The 23,631-nt window shown below is 43.7% G+C and overlaps 1 protein-coding gene across 10 annotated transcripts in view; it reads right to left on the bottom strand.

The window, feature by feature from the left end:
* prdm16 (PR domain containing 16) overlaps window positions 1-23,631 on the bottom strand; it is a 798,908-nt gene that overhangs the window by 521,140 nt on the left and 254,137 nt on the right. For all 10 annotated transcript variants that reach the window (XM_078557892.1, XM_078557902.1, XM_078557895.1 and 7 more), the window contains exon 2: window positions 16,954-17,303. In XM_078557892.1, the coding sequence (XP_078414018.1) occupies window positions 16,954-17,303 (350 nt within the window). The remainder of the gene's footprint in view (window positions 1-16,953; window positions 17,304-23,631) is intronic.

Genomic DNA, 23,631 nt, shown 5'->3' with positions numbered 1-23,631 from the left:
ACTGGATTAGCCATATAAATGCTGTGGCTACAAGAGCAGGTCAGAAGTTAGGAATCCTGTTGTGAGTAACTCACCTCCTGACTCCCCAAAGCCTGTCCACCATCTATAAGGCACAAGTCAGGAGTGTGATGGAATACTCTCTACTTGCCTGGATGAGTTCAGCTCCCACATCACTCAAGAAGCTTGACACCATCCAGGACAAATCAGCCCACTTGTTTGGCACCCCTTCCACAAACATTCACTCCCTCCACCACTGATGAACAGTGGCAGCAGTATGTACCATCTACAAGATGCACTGCAGAAACTCACCAAGGTTCCTTGGGCAGCACCTTCCAAACCCTCGACCACTACCATCTGGAAGGACAAGGGCAGTAGATACATGGGAACACCACCACTTGAAAGTTGACCTCCAAACCACTCACCACCTTGACTTGGAAATAAATCATCACTCCTTCACTTTCGCTGGGTCAAAATCCTGGAACTCCCTCCCTAACAGCACTGTGGGTGTACCTACACCACAGGGACCGCAGTGGTTCAAGAAGACAGCTCACCAGCACCTTCTCAAGAGCAATTAGGGAGGGGCAATAAATGCTGACCTAGCCAGAGAAGCCAACATCCCGTAAAGGAATTTAAAAAAAACTTCTCTTCCAGAAATGCCTATCTTGAAAAGGTACTTCTCTTCTCTCTGACAAGATTTCCCTTTGTCTCCTTCACCCTGTTCACCTCCATTGCTTTCCATTTCCTTCCTAGTGTTTGACAAGGTGTTTACCAAAATTCGCTTTCACAGCCATATTTCCTCAGCGACTGTCCCCGTCTCCGAGTTACCCCATGTGGATTCCAACTGACGTTCCTTTCCACATGTTTCGAATCCACCCATGATTACAGGTATCTCCAAGACACACAATGTTCCTCAGACTGCTGTTCTCACCGCATCCTGAAACCCACACTCAGTGCCATGCACCGCCATATACACACACTTGACCTTTCTCTCCAGCACCACCCTATCTCAAAGCTTCCTTGTCCCTAATTTCATTTTATTCTTTGTCTCATCTGATGCCTTAAGAAACCTTTTTTTCTCCCTTTCAGGTGTCAAGGAATGCAAGTTCCAACAACTCATTGATACCAACGCCTATCTGGGACCCTCCACCCCTTCCCGTCCCTCTGACCTCATCCCTTCTTCTAATCTCAGCCCTTGCCATGTATTCACTATACCCTCTGATTTTCCCTTCTCTGATGCTGAACATTCTGTATACTCAGCAAAGGACTGTTTCATCCCCTTATGCTTTCACCTCAATGTATTTTGGGCTTGGCGTGATGCTGAACTCTTCTTCCATTGGCTTTGTCTCTGTGCTCACTTCTTTGGACAGGAGTCCTCCCCATGTTGAATGGATCCTTTCACCTACCTCCAGTATTCTCCCTCTATCTGGACCGCTCCCTCTGGCCTCTTACCTGTTCTTGATCTTTTCATTGAGAATTGTCAGCATGACATCAGCCATCTTGGTTTCTCTGTTCCTCTCACCCACTCCAACCTGTCTCCTTCTGAACTTGCTGCTCTCCGTTCCCTCAAGCCCCACCCTGACTTTGTTATCAAACCTGCTGACAAGGGTGGTGGTGCTGTTATTGTCTGGCATACTTACCTCTACCTTGCAGAGGCTGAGCGCCAACTCTCAGGCACTTCTTCCTTTCTACCCTGAATCAGGACCCCATCACCGAACATTAAGCCATTATTTCCAGGACTGTCACTGACCTCATCTCCTCTGGAGATCTTCCCTCCACAGCTTCCAACCTTATAGTCTCTCAACCCCGCACAGCCCACTCCTACCTCCTTCCCAAAATCCACAAACAGGACTGTCAGGGTAGACCCATCATGTCAGCCTGTTGCTACCCCGTGGAACTCACTTCTTCCTATCTTGTCTCCATTCTCCCTCCCCTTGTCCAGTCTCTTCCCTCCTCCATCACGATTCCTTTGATGCCCTACACCATATCAACAATTTCCAGTTTCCTGCCCCTAACCACCTCATCTTCACTATGGATGTCCAGTCCCTGAAAAGTGATGAAGAGTCATATGGACTCAAAACATTAACTCTGTTTCTCTCTCTACAAATGCTGCCAGCATTTTCTGTTTTTATTTCAGATTTCTAGCATCCGCAGTATTTTGCTTTTATGCACCATTTTCTTTATGGTTGTCACCCAGTTTTGCAACTGTTTCACTCACAGCAGTAGGCTCTGGCTACATTTGCTGACTTATGCTGAGTTAGCTGAGTTGAGTTGGGACAGTGGTTGAGGTGCTTCACTTGGCTTCAGCACTCCTAAGAATAAAGTTAGAAAAAAAAGGGAAAAGTCTTTCCTCACCATTGAACAAGATAAAGGCGATCTTAATTGGAAATTCCAAGATCACAGAAGACACAGGCTTAAGATAACAGGGGAGATTAAAGGAGGCAGATGAAGAGAATTTTATTTTGCACAGCAAGTTGTTAAGGTTTGGAATGCACTGCCTGAAATGATGGCAGAAACAGATTTAATAGTAAATTTTGAAAAGGATTTGGATTTCTAATTGAAAAGGAAAGAAGATTGCCAGGCTATGTGAAAAAGGGATATATGGGACTAATTGGATAGCTCTTTCACATGGTGGAATCATCTGGTCCCATTGGCAGCAGGCATCATGGCGGATGCGGGTGGACAATATGGCGAGAAGGCCAAAAATCAGATTTACGCCATCGTGAAACCAGTTTGCCATCATCCGTTCCATCTATCAATGGCGGGGCGTGTTTTCCACTGCCACATGTCAGGAACCTAATTTCAATACTTCAGCATCTCATCATAAGCCCTGCTCACTGGAATCATCCCCCCACAGTGGATCATCCGGGCATGTGGGCGTGATTGCAGGCCGACGTGTGTCACAACTGTACATAAGCGACATGCACCTGGTGAGTTGCACTTCGCTCAGGACTTTGAGGTTTGCTTGCCAACCTTGCTTCGGGCAGCACTGACTGTCATCAGCACCAGGTTTTGCAGGCAGCACCACTTCACTTTTAGGCGGGCTCATAAGCAGGTCTCTATGTACCAGAGCAGCTGTAAGGCGGGGGGTGGCTTTTCAATGGCTGCAGGTCTAAGGCTTGCTTGGCATGGGAGAGAAGTGGCCTTAGGCAAGGGAAGAGGCTGCAGGACGAGGGCTGTACTGGGGAAAAGGGGGTATTCCAGGGTGTGTGTGGGGGTACATGTTGATCTGCGCAAGTGGCCTCAAGATGGTAAGGGCTGAGGAGACAGCCTCCAGAGGAGATGAGGATAGATAGAGATTTGAGAGGGTGAGTGCTGATGTCCCTTGAGCTGGCTGTGAGTGAGATGCCAGTGACTGTGTGATGGACTTGAGTGTGTGAGTTTAGAGTGATGAAATGGTTGCCTTACCCTGGCGGCGTGGATGAGATCATTCATCCATTTTCTGCACTGGATGGCCGACTTCTTGTGTGCAGCATTGGCACTGACCACCTCTGCCACTGCCTTCCAAGCTGGAGTGGTGAGACTGATGGGTCTCCTGCAGCCAGAGCAGGGCTAGAGGACATCATGGTGGGCCTCCACAGCATCCAGAAGGCATCCCAGAGATGCATCACTGAATCGGGGGGCTACACTCTTCTTGGTTTTTGGGACCATGTCTTCACCGGAGCAGTCCTGGGCTGCAAGCATTGAGAACTGTGCACGGCTGCAGTTCAAATATTGCACCCATAGTGAGGAAGCCGAGAGGTAACAGTGTGACAGGCAAATCAGAGGTCGCCCACCAGTGAGATGGCATGTTTCCTGTAGCTGCATAATTAATGAGACGGGAAGGGGACGATATGGTGCGAAAACCCACCATTGCATCTAGCGGGTAAAACATCCTTTTTCATGACTGCCACTGCACTCGGTGCAAATCTGGGACGATTCCACCCACAGAGTCAGCACAGACATAATGGGCTGAATGGCCTCCTTCTATGCTGTAAGATTCTATTATTTTAGTAGAAGGGGATAGAATTAAATAAGACTGGGGTTGCTTGGAGTGATGGTGCTATCGTCTCTGGCGCCTTTCCACACTGTTACTCCAGCTTTTACCTGTTAACAGCTTTGTGCTGGTTTTGTGAACCTTAAATACCTGTTATATTGATCACATATCTTGTTCTTCTCATATCACAAAGGTCTTACACCTGCCTGCTTCATGGTTCTTGTTACACAAGGACAGCAACTCAATAAACTGATGGCCTCCATCAAAGCTCATCCACTGATAATTGCTTGGCCAGCACTATCAGTCCTTCGGTCAACGTGGGTGGTTAAAAATATTCTGATGACAGATAAGCAAAGATAAACAACGTGGATTCCGTGAATTGCAGTTTGTCCCACGATTGAGGAGGATGCACAATTTGGAGGCTGAATATTTTACTGTCTTGTTGAGCTCATTGCATATTCATTGTGCAATGCACTGGAGGAAAGCATGTAACAGAACAAGCTTTGGGCTCCCCCAGTGTGTCAGTTGATAAACAGACTGCCCAATATAGGGCTAAACCACACAGACAAAATAAGTTTCTGGCGTGTGTTGACCTAGCTGATCTCAGTTAATTGGATTTCTCCAATTGATTCCTGAGTTGGGAGAGGAAAAGCTAGCCAAGATCCTTGTTCCTCATCAATATTGTGTGTACAATGCGATTGTGAATATTGAGGTTGGAGATTGTGTAATACCCCACCCACCCTCAGCCCTCGTCATTGAATACTCTACTGACTCTCTCTGATAATGCCAACCCACGGATACCTCTTGATATTCTGACAGCACCTGTGGAAACATACCCAGTAAAGAATCAGAAGAAGGGGAGGAATCAAGCAAACATGTCGAAGGGGTTAAACATGCCTCCCTGTGATTCTGTGTCTGTATATTTGAATGTGTGTCTCTAAGCAGCAGCGGAAACAAATTACCTATGCAGATAAAACTTGGAAAACTCTTAAATAAAGATATGGAGAAACAGGGATTAAGTTGCAACTCATTACACAATCCGGATCACTGAGAGAAAAAGCAACCAAAGGGATCTAGATGCTTCTGTTAACACTCTTTATAAAATATTTATGTTAAATTCCTTTTGCTATTTTGATATAGACATTAACCCATGCTGCATTGATGTCTTTCTGATGAATCGTTGAACTGAGGCCCCATCTGCCCTCTCAGGTAGACATTAAAGATCCCATGACATTCAAAAAAGAGCAGTGGAGTTCTCCCCAGTGTCTGGTCTAATATTTATCCCTTAGCCAACAGCACTAAAACAGATTATGTGGTCACCTATCTCATTGCCTATTGTGTGAGCTTGCTGTGTGCAAATTGGACATGTTCCTCTGCCCCCTTCCCCTTCCCTCCCCCTATTCTCAGATAGAGAAACATAACATTTTCACAACTGGCTTGAGCAGTTCTGGGTTGTTGAAACAATGGGCTTCGTGTTCCTGATCTTTATCCAGTGACTCCTGCTGGAACATGTGTCTCTTGTGTGTGAAGATGGCATCAAGCTTTGCCATGATTCCCTCTGCAATCAAATAGCCTGCCAATATGCTATCTTGGCTCACAAAAAGGCAAATAACTACTTGACTGAGGTACAGAATCCTTGTTAGGTTGAGTTTGATTCTCTCCTTGCTTGATTTCTGTATGATGTGGACGGTCAAGAAGGGGCTGTTGAATAATGAGCAGGAATCCCAGACAATTTTTTTCCATCTCCCTTCACCTAGAGAATAACTTAAAGCTATTGGATCACCCAGAGCTAGCTTAACTGAGATCAGCTAACTAAATAGAAACTGGTGATCAAACCTGGGGTCTTCTCAGTTTGTTTGACTGAGTACCACCAAGCAGTGGATTTACCAACAAGCTGTGGGGGGGAAGCTCTCAGTTGCTCATTAACTTGATAGTTTTAAATTGATTTTACGTTAATGTGTGTCCTGAAATTGATCTATTTTTTAACAACTCTCTTTTAGGGTAAGGTAACCATCACTGTGTTGGCCTTATCTACCAACAAGACAACACCAGTATCTTCTTGTGATAACCTTTGAATTGGGCCCAATACCAAGGAATGTAGATACATGCCAACATAAAGGGATCAGATTTGAGCTGATCCTTGGCTTTGGTCAGACTGTGAAGGTTGATTATTAGTCATGGGAATCAGTCAAATGGTTACACTGCTCTGAGGTGTGGCTGTTTCATTCTGAGTCCAAATATTTCAACACAAAACTATCAAAGGCAAGAGAAAATCAATGTCAGCATCCCTTTTCAAATGAGAATCTGGACCTTGTTTTCTCATTCCAAGATGTCCTTCACTTAAATTTGTGTATTATCTTTTATTGTATTATATGTTGCAGAGGTGTTCTGAAGGTCTGAAGATAGAGTCAGACTTTTATCAGTCTGTCTGCCAATGTGCTGTCAGTAAACAATGGTGTCTGATAGAAAATACAGACCAGAGAGAAGTTTCCCAGTGGCTGTGCACCCAAACACCTCTGCAGAGCCTCTGGCGGTGAAATTCAATTGCCCCTGAAAAGAGGCTCAGGGATCAAGATGGTCATTAACCCATGCCAATTGCTTCTGATGCAGGCAGCATGCAAACTTTGTGCTACCTGCTAATTTAAATCATTGTAGTGTGCAGCAAGCACTAAGCGGACTGTTAAATGGCTGCAAATGGCAGGGGGTGCAAAATCATGAGCAAAATTGTGGCTAGCACAATTTCAAGCTAGCCTGCACAACTTAAAACTAGCCTGAATCTCTTAAAGGGGATGTGCACTTTGGCTGGAGTGGGAACCAGAAATTACTCTAAAAGTGGTTTTGATGCGGGGAAAAAACAGAATGGTAAAACATAGCAAAGAGCAGGCTTCAAGATTTTCCACTGTTGCACTGGAGGATTTGGTGCAGGAGGTGGACAGGAGGAGAGATATCATCTATCCACAGGGGCCAGGAGAACCTCCAGACAAACTTCATAAAGGCAGTGGGATTAAATAGCTGTGGCATTCAACGCCAGGAGTCTAGCCATGAGGACCTGGATGTCGTGCCACAAAAAAGTTCAGTGACCTCATATGAGTGGTCAAGGTGGTCAGTCAAATGTCACATCCCATCAACTGCACCACTAACCTCATACATTGCTCAATGCATCACATCCCTATCACTCACTTACCAACAATCCCTATCAGTCATGACTCATACTTAACATTCATTGCCTCACCATACTCTCTGCACTTAGCACTACTGCAAGCTTCACACCCACATCTCACAGTTTGCCCACACTGCCAGCTGTTCAACCATGACTGCTGCATCACCCAAACATATTGGGTGGAATCTTTTGCCCTCCCATGTGGCAGGTTTGGTGGCAGGGACGCATTTAATCAGACAGGAGGGTGGCAATTAGGGACCCCACCTCCACCCTGATTAAGTTTGTGGCGGGAAGACCTGTGGATGGCCTTCCTGCCACGCCACCAAATGAGGCCCTTAGGTGAGCAATTAATGTTAACCTAAGGGCCTCATCCTGTTGCTGCTGGTATTAACCCAGAGGCAGGCAGGGGGCTCGCCATGCAGGAAGCATGACAAGAAAACCCTAGTGTGTTTGCTTGTGGGCTCCCAGGGTTTGTGAAGGGGGAGGGTCCCTCGTTCAAAAGCACTCAGTGCTCGACCGAGGGACCCGGCATTGGGAAAGGGGAGGCCTGCTGAAACCCACCCTCCTGCCCAAGCTGCCAAGTGCCCCCATACCTCATTACACACCTCCCACCATCACTCACCTGTCCGTGAGTCCCGCCTCGATTTGAGGACACTGGTGGTATAGTAGAGGCAGTGGCCACTGCCTCACTGGTGGCGTTGCTGAGTACAGAAGAGCTACTGGCTTCTGATTGGCTGGCAGCTCTCATGGGTGGGATTTCTGCCCCCCCACCAGTGTCCTTGATCCCAGGAGAAGGCCTGCCGCCAGCCTGTTAAATGTCTGAGTGACAAAAGATGCATCAGGCCTTCTCAAAAAGAGGTGATGCCTGCTCTTCAGCCAGTGGCCAAGACCCCCATTGCCTCCGCAAGATTCTGTCCATTGTACCATAGCTCGTGGCATGGGCTGTGGCCTCATTGTGGTGAGCATGCAGCAGGTCACAATGAATCTTGACATGTACTCTGCCGTGTACTACAGGGAACTGTGAGGAGGGTAGTGATAGACATCAAAAAGAAATAGGCTGGTGGAATGGAACATGGCAGATGAACTTTAATGCAGAGAAGTGTGAAGTCAAACATTTTGGTAGGAAGAACATAGAAACATAAAAAATAGGAGCAGGAGTAGGTCATTTGGCCCTTCGAGCCTGCTCTGCCATTAAATATGATCATGGCTGATCCTCTATCTCAATGCCATACTCCTGCGCTTTCCCCATACTCTTTTGACACCTTTAGAGCCCAGAAATCTATTTATTTCCTTCTTAAATATATTCAGTGACTTGGCCTCCACAGCCTTCTGTGGTACAGAATTCCATAGGTTCACCACCCTATGAGTGAAGAAATTTCTCCTCATCTCAATCCTAAATGGTCTACCCCATATTCTGAGACTGTTACCCATTGTTCCAGACACGCCAGCCAGAGGAAACATCATCACTGCATCCAGCCTGTCAATTCCTGTCAGAATTTTAAACGTTTCATGAGATCCCCTATGATTCTTCTAAACTCCAGTGAATATAGGCCGAGTCAGACCAATCTCTCCTCATACGACAATCCTGTCATCCCAGGTACAAAGCGATAAGAAATAAAATAAAAGGTACAATTCTAAAGGGGGTTCAGGAACAGAGGTACCTCGGGGCTATATGCATACAATCACTGAAAGTGGCAGGGCAGGTTGAGAAAAAGGTTAAAAAGGCATACAGGATTCTGGACTTTATAAATAGAGGCACAGAGTACAAAAGCAAGTAGGTTATGATGAACCTTATAAAACACTGGTTCAGCCTCAACAAGAGTCCTGTGTTCAATTCTTGGTATCACACTTTAGGAAGGATGTGAAGATTTTAGAGAGGGTGCAGAAAAGATTTACAAGAATGGTTAAGGATTGGCTCTGGGGAAGAAAACTGGAGTCAGACAACTAGAAGAGTGTTAGAGGGAATAGAGGCTGGAGATCGGGCAAAGACTGTATAAGGCCATGGAAGGATTTGAAGACAAGCTTGAATCTGGCCATTCTGCAGAGATGAGTCTAGATGGTAAGTGCAACCAAATATAAGCCAATGCTTTCCCGGAAGGGAGGGAGATAATATCTGGGGAGGAGAAACAAGAAATAGAGGCCATGAAATTTGGCCCCATAACACCTAGTTTTTAGCCCTACGAGTGCTATTTTACATCCAAAATGGCATCTGCTGTATGCACTGCATGCACACTTCTGGTGTTGCCCACACCGGCTGCCATTTTGATGAGGTTGTTGGCATGTGGGTAGGGAACGTTGGCTGGAAAAATGCAAGGGAGGCAGATAGTAATGTCAATCAGGGTTTAATATTGATTTGACACCAGTGCTGCCAATCGTAGAATGGTTACAGCATGAAAGAAGGTTATTTGATTCGTCGAGCCCATGTCGACTATCTGCAAGAGCATTTTAGCTAGTCTCACTACTCCTGCCCTTTCCTCATACCCGCGCAAATGTTTTTCCTTTGGGTACTTAGCCAATTCCCTTTTGAAAACCATGATTGAATCTGCCACAACCACCCCTTCAGGCAACACATTCCAGATTATAAACACCTCTATCAAATCTCCGCTTAGCATGCTATGGTCTAAGGAGAACAATCTCAGCTTCTCTAGTCTATCGACACAACTTTCTCATCCCTGGAACCATTCCAGTAAATCTATTTGGTACCAGCTCCAAAGCCTTTATATTGTTCCTAAAGTGTGATGCCCAGATTTGGACACAACACTCCAGCTGAGGCTGAAATAGTATTTTATATAGGTTTAGCATAACTTCCTGACTTTTGCATTAAACAGAGATTTACTTGCTGTAACTCAATATGATCTAATTCAATTTAAAAATAAATGGTTCTACAACTGTTGTCTGCAAAACTCAAATACTGGGTAGTATTAAGTTCAGGTGACAGGGGTCTTACTTGTTTTCTCTCTCCTTTGGGGTAAGCCCACCAGTACAAAGTGCCTCTCAGTGGCCAACAGCAAGCCTTCCCCGGGACCAAGGACCCCAGAGGTGGATATCTCACCTGCCGAGAGCTGCCAGCCTATCAGAGGCTGACAGCTGTCCATTACAGGCACCAGTGGGAGCACTGGTAGCCGCCAGCAATGTACCCAAGGAGAGGCCTAGGATCGCTGAGGGATCCAGGCCATAGGTGAGTGAGGGCGGGATGGGAGTTGTGGGGAGAGGGAGGGGTGGGAGTCATCGGTGGGGGGGTGAGGGGTCAGCCGCAGTGGCAGGGCGGCTCTCAGCGTCTCAAGGATCTCAATTGTCAGCAGGGTGGGAAGGTCATCCACGAACCTTCCAGCCCCAGACTTCTTTGGGCAGAGGCAGTGGGATCCCCACCTGGTACCCTCCCACCCAATTAAATGCTTCCTTCTCCTCAGGGGAGGGAATAAATTCCCTCTCTGACTTTTAAACAAAACTTCTTGGGATATGGTGACAATTGCAAGGCAGAACTTATTATCTGCCTCTATTTGCCCTGAGGGCACTAAGTCATTATAGGCAGTCCCCAATTCAAAGGAAAAGGAGTAAGCCATTTAGCCCCTCAAGCTTGTTCCGTTCAATGAGATCATGATTGATCTGTGATTTAACTCACTTTACCTGCCTTTGCCCATATCCCTCAACACTTCTGGTTAACAAAATCTAATAATTTCAGATTTAAAAATTACAATTGATCTAACATCAATTGCCGTTTGCAGAAGAGGGTTCCAAACGTCTACCACCCTTTGCATGTAGAAGTGTTTCCTAATTTCATTCCTGGAAGCTCTGGCTCTAATCTTTAGGCTATGCCCCTAATTCTAGTCTCCTCAACCAGTGGAAATAGATCCTCTCTATCTATCCTAGCTTTTCCCCTTAATATTCACTATGCAGGTCAGAAGATAAATATGGATGAGTGAGTCTCATTTTAGTCAATTTAGTTCATTCAGGCAGAGAAAAGACCTACATTACAGCATCTAACTTACTCAAATGAGAGACTGTGCCTCCATCGATACACCCAAAGGGCAGAATTTTACGTCCTGAAGGCAGGCGCCGCCCAACCTGATCACGCGTAAAATAGTGCGCGATAACGTTGGGCAAGTGCCCCAACGTCATCACACACTCGTGTGATATTTCGGTCGACGGCGTACCCACTGACAATTAAGAGATCTATTAAGGCCTTTAATCAATAAGTTAAACCTATTTTTCACTACCCGTCCAACCTTTGGGCTAGTGGGCAGGTGAATCAGCCAGGCGGCCTTTTGATTTTTTAGCAAACCTCATCCACGGGCGGGATGAGATTTCCACAGTGAAATAAAAAATAAATATAAACTTTTGGTCAGAATTTTTATTCTGTTTATTTCAGCTTTTAAAAATCTTTATTTTTGATTTTAAAATTGTTCAGCTCCCTGAGGCAGCTCCCTGTCTTCAGGAAGCTTTCAGTGCATGTTCCCCCATGTATGTGCAGACTTGTGCATTCACTTGCACTTCTTCCGTCCCCACTTTGGCAGTGCTGAGCCTTTCAGTGCATGTTTCATGCTAGCCGACCATTAATCGTCGATTGCGGGTGGCGGGTCGTTTCCTGACTGCTGCTGGGCCCACCCACTGCGCCCACCCGACGACCTGAAAATCCTGCCCAAAGATTTTTTCAATGGCAGGCTTTGGCTTCCCAGCCTTAGAATTTGCCAGCCTACAATCTTCCATCCAGCAAACAGAATAGATGTGAGATCTCAGGTTGATGAGTGCTGATGTGGAAGACCCCTCTCCCATTCTTTGTGTGAAGAAGGACTTGCTGACATCAGTCTTACATTCTCTTATGCCTTTTGTCCTTAAATCACAATTTAATCTGAAGTAGTTTTCTGGATTAGTTTTTGGGATAGCCTTTACTTCCTTGCCACAAGCGAAGTCTGGTTGATACACGGAAATAAAACAGATACTGCTGCAGGATTCCAATTCTCATCTTAAAATACTAGACTGCATTATCATTCTTTATCATTACTTAAAATAATGGGCAAATAAATTTTATATGATTTTCATATCACAATGTATCAGTTTCCTGACACACTCTGACACTGCTAATGGAACTGTTACAAAATAGAATTTCTGTTTTACATTAAAGCTCGGTGTTGTCTTGTAGCCACCAGAGAAAGAGCCACCAGTGAGAGAAGGAGATATCACCTCTGTTGTCAATGACAACATCGCTTTGATAACATTAGGCCAACTTACTTTGTTTGTGTTCACCTAAGGACTAAAGGGGTTGTGCTTGTCTAGTAAAACCCTGACAATCCAGTTTATGAATGGTTATATGAAATTTTCTAGATGTAAACCAGACACCAAAGGCTGATTCTGATCAGGCTGGATCTTTTCACATACTCCTACCTTGTGAGGGTATTAATTAATGAAGTTATTAAAGTTCTCAACATACTTTAGCAGGATAAGACAAATTTCAAAACTCATGCCATGGTCCCACTAGCTATCCTTTACAGCTGTCCAGTTTTGGACTTACAAAAAATAGTGCCAATTCTCATGCCAACGCTCAGCAATGATGTAGAGAATCATCGAAGTTTATACAGAAGGGGGGCCATTTGGCCAATTGCATCAATGCCAACTCTTTGTCAGAGCAATCCAAGACCAATCCCACTCATCCACTCTAATCCATGGGCTGAATTTTACAGCCCTGGCATGGCAGGGTGGGGCAGGGTTGGGACTGGAAAATACGGCGAGCCATTTAAACATCCATTGACTTTGGCAGGAACAGAAGATCCCACTGGCAGGAGGGGCCATGAAACTCCACCTCGTAGCTGTGTTTCTTCCCCTGCTTCAAATATTTTTCTAATTGTCCTTGAAGGGAATAGAATGGTCTCTGCCCCAACAACACCCTGTGGCAAAGCATTCCATGCTCCAACAGTCGTCAAAGTAATTTCGGCTAAACTTTCCTCAGTCTCTTAGGGATAATTTTGCTTTGATGCCCCTGTGAAATTGGTTCCCCAACTAAAGAAAATAGTCTTTCCCAGTTCACTCATTCAAAAATGTTGCATAATTATAAAAACCTCATTAAATCTCCTTCTAGCCTTCTCTGCTCTAGTATATAGAGTCCCATATCTAGTATCTCTCTCATAACCAGTTTCCCATTCCTGCTAAATTTATGATGTACACTTTTTATGGCACATATTGAATTCAGAACCACACATTGTACAGTAATCATGACTGAAGCAACACTTTGTACAAATGTATCATTTATTTTACTTTACTCTGTGCACCTGTTTTAAAACTCACAATGCCATTATTCTTCTTTATAGCTTTATCTACCTGCCCTCTTACTATTAGAGAATTATGCATTTGAAATCTAAATCTCCCTGTTTACCCATACCCTTCCACATCTTCCCATTGAGTGTATCCTCCTTTTCTTTATTTATCCTCTCAAATCTATTACCACATATTAATTCACCTTTTCAAGGGCAATTAAGGATTGGCAACAAATGCTGGCTTTACCAGCAAAGCTCACATCCCACGAACGAATAGAAAAAATCCACATTAAATTGAATCTGTCCCCTGTCTGTCAATTTCATTAATCTGCCTTTCTCTTCTTGAAACATTTACAGTTCTCACTGTTTTTAAACCCCCACTTTTATGTCTTCAGCATATTTTGAGAATGTGCTCCATCTGCCCAAGTCCCAATCATCCATATATACCAAGGGCAGAAGTGGGTGCAGCACTGACCCCTGCGAGTGCACACTTCTAAAACTTCAGCACTCCAAATAACACCTCTTTGTTGTCACCAAAAGTACAAATTGGAGTTTTCTTTTGGTTTGCAAGTGATAAATTCAATTTTATTGAATGGCCCGTATTGCAAATGCAGGAAAATGTAAGTCAGGATTTTTAATTCAAACCAACACATATCGAATCCATTAGCTACAGAGCTGACACTGTTCTGCAGCTTCACCTGAACATATAAAGGGAGAGAGGCAACCTCATTTAAATAGCTTTTGAGTAATGTGAGTGAAATATTATGTTGCAATAAAAGCCACTTAATGGTTTTTAAATAGGCGATTTCTCGTGAAACACATTTATGTCGGAGAAGAATAGACAGAGAATGGATAGAGCCTGAAGCTATGCATCCAATAGATTGAATTGTCTGTCTTGGTAGAATGGGTCTAAATTAATCCTTGGAGCTTCCTGTGCCTGAAGGCAGCAAGCCTCCCTTCCCCCTGCAATGTTCCAGACCTAATGCTAAGGCCTTTCCGCAGTCATAGTGTGCTGTTGGCAGCAGGTGCATGTAGGACTCCATCAGCATTGGTAACAAATTCCGTTAGAAAGGAGCTGAATCAGCGTCCCTCCAACAGTGTCCAGGATCAAAGCTTTTGTTGATCCTAAGCAGCCATGGATAAAATGGTCATCAAACAACAAATACTAAGAAAAAACATATCCAGGATTATGAGAAAAATAACTGATATCTCATATAACCCAGAGTGAAGAAGACAGAGAATAATGGATACTGAGGATTGAGTAGTACAGACATATAGAGCTGTGAACTACACATTACTCCACTTATATTATTTTGGTAATTGTAGTGGTAGACCTGCCATCTTGTTGGCTCTTTATAAATATAGATGACTTAAGATGCAGGTACCACTATGTCGTAAGGTAGTTTAGTTCCTCATCTTCCCAGTCAAAGTGGCAACCCGATAAAAGTTCACCATTGCTGTGGGTGCTATTTGCCATTGGTTTGTCATTTTAAAAGTGTCGCAGGTGGACTGAGCTTGTAATGAAATTTTGTTTTTATTACAGGAGAATTAATACAGCATCATTCAATTGATAGAGCAGAACTGATATTCTTTCAGGGGCCAATGATCAAAGTCTGAAAGGAAAAGATCACATGACCTTCAGCCATGTTACATCACTTTCACTGGATAGTCTTGCAATGACCATTCTTTGAAAACAATTCTGGTATTGTGCAGCAAAGCAGACACAAAATCATTCATTCAGCTCTGTTTTATTGGCCATTGTTTCCCTAAAAAGGGAAATGCTTTCATAATGACAAATGTAAAACAATATAATTACATTATCAACAGAAATGAGAAACAGCCTTAAAACACGGATTGGATCAGGATCCTGAAGTTGACTAAGTCATATTTAAATGCGGACTGGGTAAGGATCCTGGAATCTCTTTGATCAGGTTAGAACATGGACTAGATTTAAACCCTGGTAACTCTTCAATAAGGTTAATAGGATATTAGGATCATGAAATTGTTTTAGTCGGATAAAAACAAGGCATAAATTAGAATCCAAGAACTGCTTCACGCATACTGGCACTTGATTCATATTCTATGGTGGCTCAGTACGTTGCATGCCTTCCAAGTCCCATACCAGTACTACATATCTGTAATGCATTATGAATCTTGCATATAGCATGCACATCCTGTAAGTGTCACACTTGCTTCCTGTAATATTTTCACTGTCACACTTTGTTGCTAAGAGCTTTATTGTTACAAAGCTGCATATATTTCAATTCAATATGAGCAATGCCACAGGGAACTGCTAATATATATATATATAAACACTTTGAGGCAAATCTGTCACATTTTTGTTATATTTAAAGTTCTGTGCCGAACTGTAAAAATCAAGCAAGTTATTTTCTTTTGGTTTCCTTTGACTGCTGATTGACCCCTGGATATGCCTACAAACAATTAGCCTCTAATTGGCCTCAGAGCAGTTATACATTGGAGATATACCAGTTATACCTGTGTCTCACCAGCTAACGAATGCATTGCTCAGTACATGGCATGACTCGCACCATTATAAAGCAGCATATCCAACAATTCACTGGAAGGAATGACTTAGTGAGCACATTACTATCTGCTACCTGGCCATGCACTATACTAATACCACACTGGAAACACAATTGACAGAAGTGCTATGTCACTCCCAAAACAGTCACATCCTATTTTTTTTATGAAGCTTGTATGAAACACATAATCCTTCTGGTTAACACAAGCACAACACAGACACCAGAGCTAGGAAATGTCCAGTAGCACATACTCCCAGTTAGACACTTTACCTTCAAACACATTAACCGTTAGCCAAACGATGCACCAAAGTTATAATAACTTAGGTACTCTCTGAATTCTCAGAACTGCACCAAAACTCACAAGGAAAAGTTGTGAAATACCTTTGGAAAAACTTTGAATTATTAAAAACAAGCGTAAACGTCCAATAAAAGACAGAATAAAAATATGCCCTGTGCAATTCTTTTGGATTGGTGAAGCATAAGATCTTGTAACATATTCATCAAGGATTTTTTTTGACAGATGGGTCTCCTTGTTTTTGAGATAATTTCTCCGCATCTCCTTAATCCACTTGTCCGATGCACCATTTGTGGTTATAAGGGTAAGCCCGTGACTTAATCTTAGCCCTCAAAGAAGCACAAGATCGTAATTGAGCAAGTGCTCTGCTAACACTTTCGATGTTACAACACTACAACAGGATTCATTAGGTGCAGCAATGGGGTTTTATGCTGGTGACATTATAGCATGAGAGCTGCTTTGAAATGATGATCTGAGAGCATCGCCCTCTTCATTTTACCTTGTTGTGCTCCTCTGGGCCAGACATAGATTTGCTATGAAAATTTGAGGACTGGGGCCCCTTCAGAAGTGTAGAGTTTACATCATATATACTGAAGGCTGGCACTAGTGGGAATCTGGTAGGGATATTGCCAGTGGCAAACTGCCAGGGTTAAAATGCCATTCGTCTGAATCATGTAGCACCCCTGAGCCCAATCAATCAGGAACAATAATAAATCAACAATTACATGACTGACCTCCCATCCGAAGTTTGGATCCTTCAGTGTCACCCTCTGAATCCCTGCATAGGGACCGAATTTCTCTCCTACTTCACTCTTCTTCTTGGCCCAAATTCCTAATCCTGCTCCAGGGACTGAAGATTCTCTCAGCTCGAAGTCAGGTGGAATTGGAATGTCTTCAGGAATGTAGACAGGGGCTTCATATGGGGACCCTTCCTTTGGAGTGAATTCATTGCTGGGAGGGAGCGGGGATGGTGGGCCCACAGGGATCGGGGACATGATGCTGTCTTCTGTCTCTTCTTCTCCGCTCTCCCCAGCTGGTGGCTCAGGATCTGTCTCATACATGTTATCTACCACCTCACTGTCACCTGAACAATGGGGGGGAAAAAAGAGAGAGTAAAATGAAGAGTCTTACTGAACAGCTATAAAGGTTTTTGTGCCTTTTACAACAGTGTGATGTTCAAATCCCTCAAGGGCCTCTAACCTCTCAATATTTGTAACCACTTCTAGCCCTACAACCCTCCAAGAACTCTGTATTCTCCAATTCTAGTCTCTTGTCCATCCCCACCTTCCTTTACTACCAGATGGTGCCTTCAACTGCCTAGGCCCTAGGCTCTGGCATTCCCACTTCAAACTCAATGCGTCTCCACCTCTTCCTTCTTTATGACCCTCTCTTTTAGTAATCCCCTCCTGATAGCTCCTTCCTTGACTTGGTGTCAATTTTGTCTGATTACAATTCTGTAAAGCAACTCGGGGTATTTTACCAAGTTATAGGTGCATATGACTGCAAATTGTCATTGCTGAGGCATCAGCAATTTATTCCTAATTATCTCCTCTTCTGAGGAGTTGTTCTGAATTATATTCTGCGAGACTAGCATTTGTGCATTTTTACGCTACTAAATCCAATTTGCTTATACTGGTAGTAAATTAGAGACCTGTGAGAAAATTGGAAGAAGGAAACTAGATCAAGTAAATACTATCTGGATCACTGCTTTAACAGAATTTAAGCACATGCAGTTTGACGTCAGCTAAGGTACCATTCTCCAGCCATGCACCATTCTCATCCATTTCATTTACTGTATGTCAGCAGGCTATTGGCTTGAGGGGGGCATCAAAGTTGAGCCAAATTCTTGTCATAACTCTTCTGGCTCCCTTCACTCATACATGCATTCCCAACTTCTTTTTCCTCTCCTGTAGAAATTTAACTGGCCCTGTTTCCCCTAATAACCTGTCTTATCACCCTGACTGTCTGTTCTTCACTCCCAGTAAACTAACCATTAAATTGTTGCCTTGACCCGGCCTTCAATGTTACACTTTATTATCTCTCCCTTTTGCTCCTCTGTCATAATCCTACCTGATCTCCTCCCTCTCAGAAGCTCCATTTTAACTGCTGGATGTTCTCCTCCCAACAAGATTGGTAATTGAAAAGAATTTTGCCCTCTCCTTTTCCAGGCACTGAGGCCAATTGAAGGACCCCACACCCCATCTCAGCTGAGACTAGCAACAAACTCCAGGGATTGAACTGGAGCGCTTCCTAGTCTTTAAGGGTTGGTACAACCCTGGGTGGTACAATCACTCAATGAGCTACACAGGGAGCAAGCATGTTAATGATTTCAAGGAATACAGTCAGGAATTTCAGTTGTCTGAATTGAAGTAGCAGCAATTCCGGATAGGTCGAAAAAGATGGCTGTTGTATGGGGCACTGTTAGCTTTGTTAAGGTGTTTCATTTTCGAAAGGCTTAGAGTTGTAATTGGCCCTGGTGTACCACTGCATATTTGAAGAGCCTCAATTTAAACTTAAACCACAGAAACATTTATTTTGGGAAAGAATAGACCACTGGAAATGGAGCTGACAGAGCCAGCCAGTGTCATGTAATTTGTATGCCCTACAATCTAAACACAAACTGCAATCATTCACTAACTAGGCAGCAATTATGTGTGGTTGCAATCACTGTTCCATCAGTCAGTTCCTGCACTGTGCCAAGACTGTGCTGTCTGCAGCACTGCAATAGACCTCAATCTAACTGATTTTCAGGCCAAAGTATGCCCAGGCCCCCTTGCACAGCCTACTCTTGTCCACAAACGATGCTTATTTTGTCCAGTGCCCTGATTTCACTTCTCTTCCCATAGTGTTGGGTAGTCATTGCTTTCATCCCTTTGGAGAAGTGATATTTTCACCTATTTTGTCCTAATTTTCTAACATTTTCTTAAAAAAGAAAGTTTTTCATCCTGAAAGAAAACCTCTAAAACATTTTCCTGCAATGTCAATGACTGCCTTCTCACCTTCTTTCCTCCCATCCCTTAGTGTAGATCTTTCTGGAAACTTTTATTTCCTTCCTCTTCTACAAGTCACCAGGCCCCAAGTCCTTTCATGTCTCTACCCTTATGGCAATCTTCCCTGTACTCTGCCCCGCTCCTCCAGAATGTACAATGTAATCCTGCCTGCCTAATTTCCTCCCCATACCCTAAATGCCACCCTTCCTGCTTTATGTCCTCCAATCTCCTTCCTGACCTCTCTCCCCAGATTCCACATTTTAACCCTTGACTGCTGTCTTTCATCCACCACCTAAATTCTCCATTCAGATTTGTGCTTGCTCCGCCCATTGTGATTCTCACTTACCCCTCTCACCCCTCCCTGCTCTCTCTACAACAGCCTCCACCTGCTCCCCTTTGCCTTTACATTCAGTTTATTTTTGAGTGGCATTCAGGTCCGTAGTGTCTCTCAGGGTGAACCCATTGATGTTCCTCAACTCAAGCACCATTTTTGTTCTGAATCATAACTTGAAATAATTCCAAATATTCCAATTGCTTTTGAATTTCATTTTGAACAATTGATTTTTGGAATCAACTCAGTTCTCTGAGGACGGGAGTATATTTTCCTGAATATCTGAAAACAATACCCCATTCAGACCTTCCTTGTGTGGGGGTGTGAGTTGAAGCACAATCCTTTAGTCATTGATGAAGTTCATTTGTACAAAATTAAAAACATATTTTAAATAAAATTACTGTGGGTGGGATGCTCACATCAAACTCTGATAATGTCACTCAAATGCACACTGCTTTCTCTCTCCCTCTAGAATTTCAAACACTTCTGTATGGAACAAAATCCCTGGCAACAAGAAAAAGAATGGGCAGCCAGAGAAACTAGAGCAGATAGGGATCAGTGAGTCAAAGGTGGATCAGTGATTCAGAGTGGGCTAGAGCTGAGATGGACTGGTGTGTCAAGTTGCCTGTAGCAGAGAGGGACCAGTGAGTCAGAGGGGGAGCATGGCAGAGACATTGACAGGTCAGTCCAGAGCTAGTGAGGTGAGAGGAAGGGACCAGAAGGCATCCCACGAGAGGGATGGAAGAATTGACGTTTAATAGAGATCAGAATCAGAAATATTCCACTGAGTGGGACAAACGAGTGAAAGAGGGGTTGCCGGGTGAATAGCTAGTAGGTCAGAGGGATCTGTCCTATCACATAACTAAGATGAGACCAATGATATTAGCAAAGAATGTGCTGGGGTGGAAGAAAGTGTAATGAGTCTTGATTTCTACATTATAAGGATGCAGGAAGAGTGTATCAGAAAATTTGTCTGGATAATTGAGACAGCATAAAAGACAAATGGAAAAAATGGATGAAGTGCTGTGGAATTGATATGGGGGGGTGGTGGTGGGGAAGAGAATATGAAACTCAAGAGAGTCATTATAAAACTGAGTTATGGAATAGGTGGAGGAAGTAAAGCGTTCAAAAGAACCCAACAACCATTTTAAAACATGGAATCAAACTTGTAGGATTTAGCAGTATATGTAAGCACACATATCTCAAGTGACCAGCAAACAGTGACTTCTACATCAACTCTTTCAAAGGGCTGGTACGATGGGTATGAATGATCTTTTATACTGTAAGGTTCTACAAACTGCCCTGATAAGTATAAAGGCGAGGGCCTCTAGGTCCTGCAGGTCTATATAAGATATTACAACACTAAGATTCTGGAGTGAGCCAGTTACATGCAGTGTTCCTGTATGATTGTTTTATCATGGATATCCCTTCAATGCCAACTGCTGATTGACAGCGTTAAAGAATGCGAACTTCCTTCCCTTAAAGTAGTGCTATTGATATCTCTCTAATCTGCAAACTCATTCTGATAACATATTGATCCTGCTCTTTTTACATATGGATTCATGGTTCCAAAACAAACTTTTTGGGGCTCTATCCCACGTGCCCGCCATCCCACATGACCTTTTTTCCTCCGCAGGCCCTTGCAATCTGTTGTTGGATCAGACTCTAGACTACCAAGGCAGCTCCATATGTTCATGGGCTTCTGGCATGGTACAAACTAATTACCCAGCCTTATTACCTAGAAGCAGCTCCACATCAGTTCCAATCCCAATAGGCATGGGTTATAATATGGTCACATGGTTGTTCAACCCACTTTACAATAGGCTGACAGGAAGAATAGATCCACCTTGATTTAAAATTCCCATCTTTGTGCTCAAATCTCTCCATGGCCTCAGCCAACCCTATCTCTGTAACTTTATCCAGCCTTACAACCCACAAAGAATTTTGCATTTCTCCAATCCTCTTATGCCTTCCCCACAAGTTTCACTCCACCATTGGCAGAGGCATGTTAGGCCACCTAGGTCTTAAGCTCTGGAAGCCCTTAACCTCCCCATTTCTTCCTTCTCCTTTAGATAACCTCTTTTCGTCATCTATTCTAAAACATACTTCTTTAGCTTGGTGTCAATTTTTGTCTGATTACGCTTCTATGAAGTGCCTTGGAAAGCTTGGCTACATTGCTATATAAATGGAAGTTGTTGCTGTAAAGCCAGAAGGAGAGCAAACACAATATTAATTGGGTAAAGGGGGAGGTATGGAGGTCATTCGCATCTCATTCCCTGGGGATCTAACCAATATGACAAAAAGGCCTTGAGAGAGATGCTAGGTTCCTACCTTAGGAGTGGCAACACCGAATAGAAAAAAAAAATTCACTCCAATATCACTCACATTCCACCGACTAGTTATGTGAGAGAATGCTGATCTCTCCGTATCACATTCATAGATCTTCATGGTCAAATTTCAAACCATCACAGAGTGAAATAATCCCACTGGCGTCATGCTATAGGACACAGTTGTAAAAATAGCATCAAATTAAAGGGGATAGAGGCAAATGCAGCCAAGCGGGACAGGCCTGAGCACTGAGGGATTTGGTTCAACTCTTTACTGCTGGACAACTTCTGCATTTACTCACCGGGCTTTTCATTATTATTGAATTGTGGTGGATTAGGAACTGTTATGGATACTTTATGATTGCATTAAAAATGTGAAAATCATAGTCATTTGGAACATAATCTTCAGCTTCTTCCTCAGACAAACATTGGATTTGAGTGACACTTGACCCGAGCATAATTGTTTTTATTCATTTATGGGATGTGGGTGTCACTGACTAGGCCAGAATTTATTGCCCATCCATAATTGCCCTTGAGAAGGTGGTGGTGAACTGCCTTCTTGAACCGCTGCAGTAGGTACACCCAGAGTGCTGTTAGGGAGGGAGTTCCAGGATTTTGACCCAGTGACAGTGAAAGAGTGGTGATATATTTCCAAGTCAGGATGGTGAGTGGCTTGGAGGGGAACCTCCAGGTGGTGGTGTTCCCATGTATCTGCTGGTCTTGTCCTGCTAGATGGTAATTGTCATGGGTTTGGAAGGTGCTGCTTAAGAAGCCATGGTGAGTTTCTGCTGTGCATCTTATAGATGGCACACACTGCTGCCACTGCTCGTCGGTGGTAGAAGGAGTGAATGTTTGTAGAAGGGGTGCCAATCAAGTGGGCTGCTTTGTCCTGGATGGTGCCAAGTTTCTTGAATGTTGTTGGAGCTGCACTCATCCAGGTAAGTGGAGAGTATTCTATCACACTCCTGACTTGTGCCTTGTAGATGGTGGACAGGCTTTGGGGAGTCAGGAGGTGAGTTACTCGCTGCAGGATTCCTAACCCCTAACCTGCTCTTGCAGCCAGAGTATTTATAAAATATAATAAAATACACCTTTCCTAGTGGTTCATGGAGTAACTGCACCACTCAGGCTGTTGCTGAGCTGTACAAAGCAGAAAGACTCCAGGTTTGATCTTTCCATGCGTGCTAATTAAGTTTTGGATATTTACTCCAGCAGCAGTGTGGCCGATGACACACTACCCCAGCAATAATGTGCACCTGTGAATTTCTACCCCAGCAACAGTTGGCACCCATGAAACTCTACCCTAGTAACAGTGTGTGCCCGTGAAACTCTACCCCAACAGAAGTGGGCACCTGTGAAATTCTACCCCAGCAACAGTATGCACCTGTGAAATATAAATATGAAGAAAGCCTTGACATAATGATTTTTTCGTTAGAACAATGCAGATATAATAGAAATGTTATATTATAATATTATTCAAAAAAAGCTAGGAACTATATTGTTATGGACATGCATATGTGTTCATCCAGAAAGCCACATCACTTGCTACTGCATTATAGTCAATGTACCAAAGCAATGATGTATCACTCCACCACCCACATGGAGAGCTGCAAGAGACACAGTCGATGTCAGCTTCAGCATTTATGTCCAAAAGTGGGATTATTTTGAATTTCTGGGAACCACAAGGTATAACATGGTGGCAGCAGGTATTTGGGAGTAAAACACAAGCATTATAAACAAAATAAATGCTGAATTAGATTGAGA

This window comes from Cetorhinus maximus, chromosome 15, assembly GCF_964194155.1.
Source record: "Cetorhinus maximus chromosome 15, sCetMax3.hap1.1, whole genome shotgun sequence".
Lineage (NCBI taxonomy): Eukaryota > Metazoa > Chordata > Chondrichthyes > Lamniformes > Cetorhinidae > Cetorhinus > Cetorhinus maximus.
The sequence above is the reverse complement of the archived record's forward strand: the minus strand, read 5'-3'. Positions and strand labels throughout refer to the sequence as shown.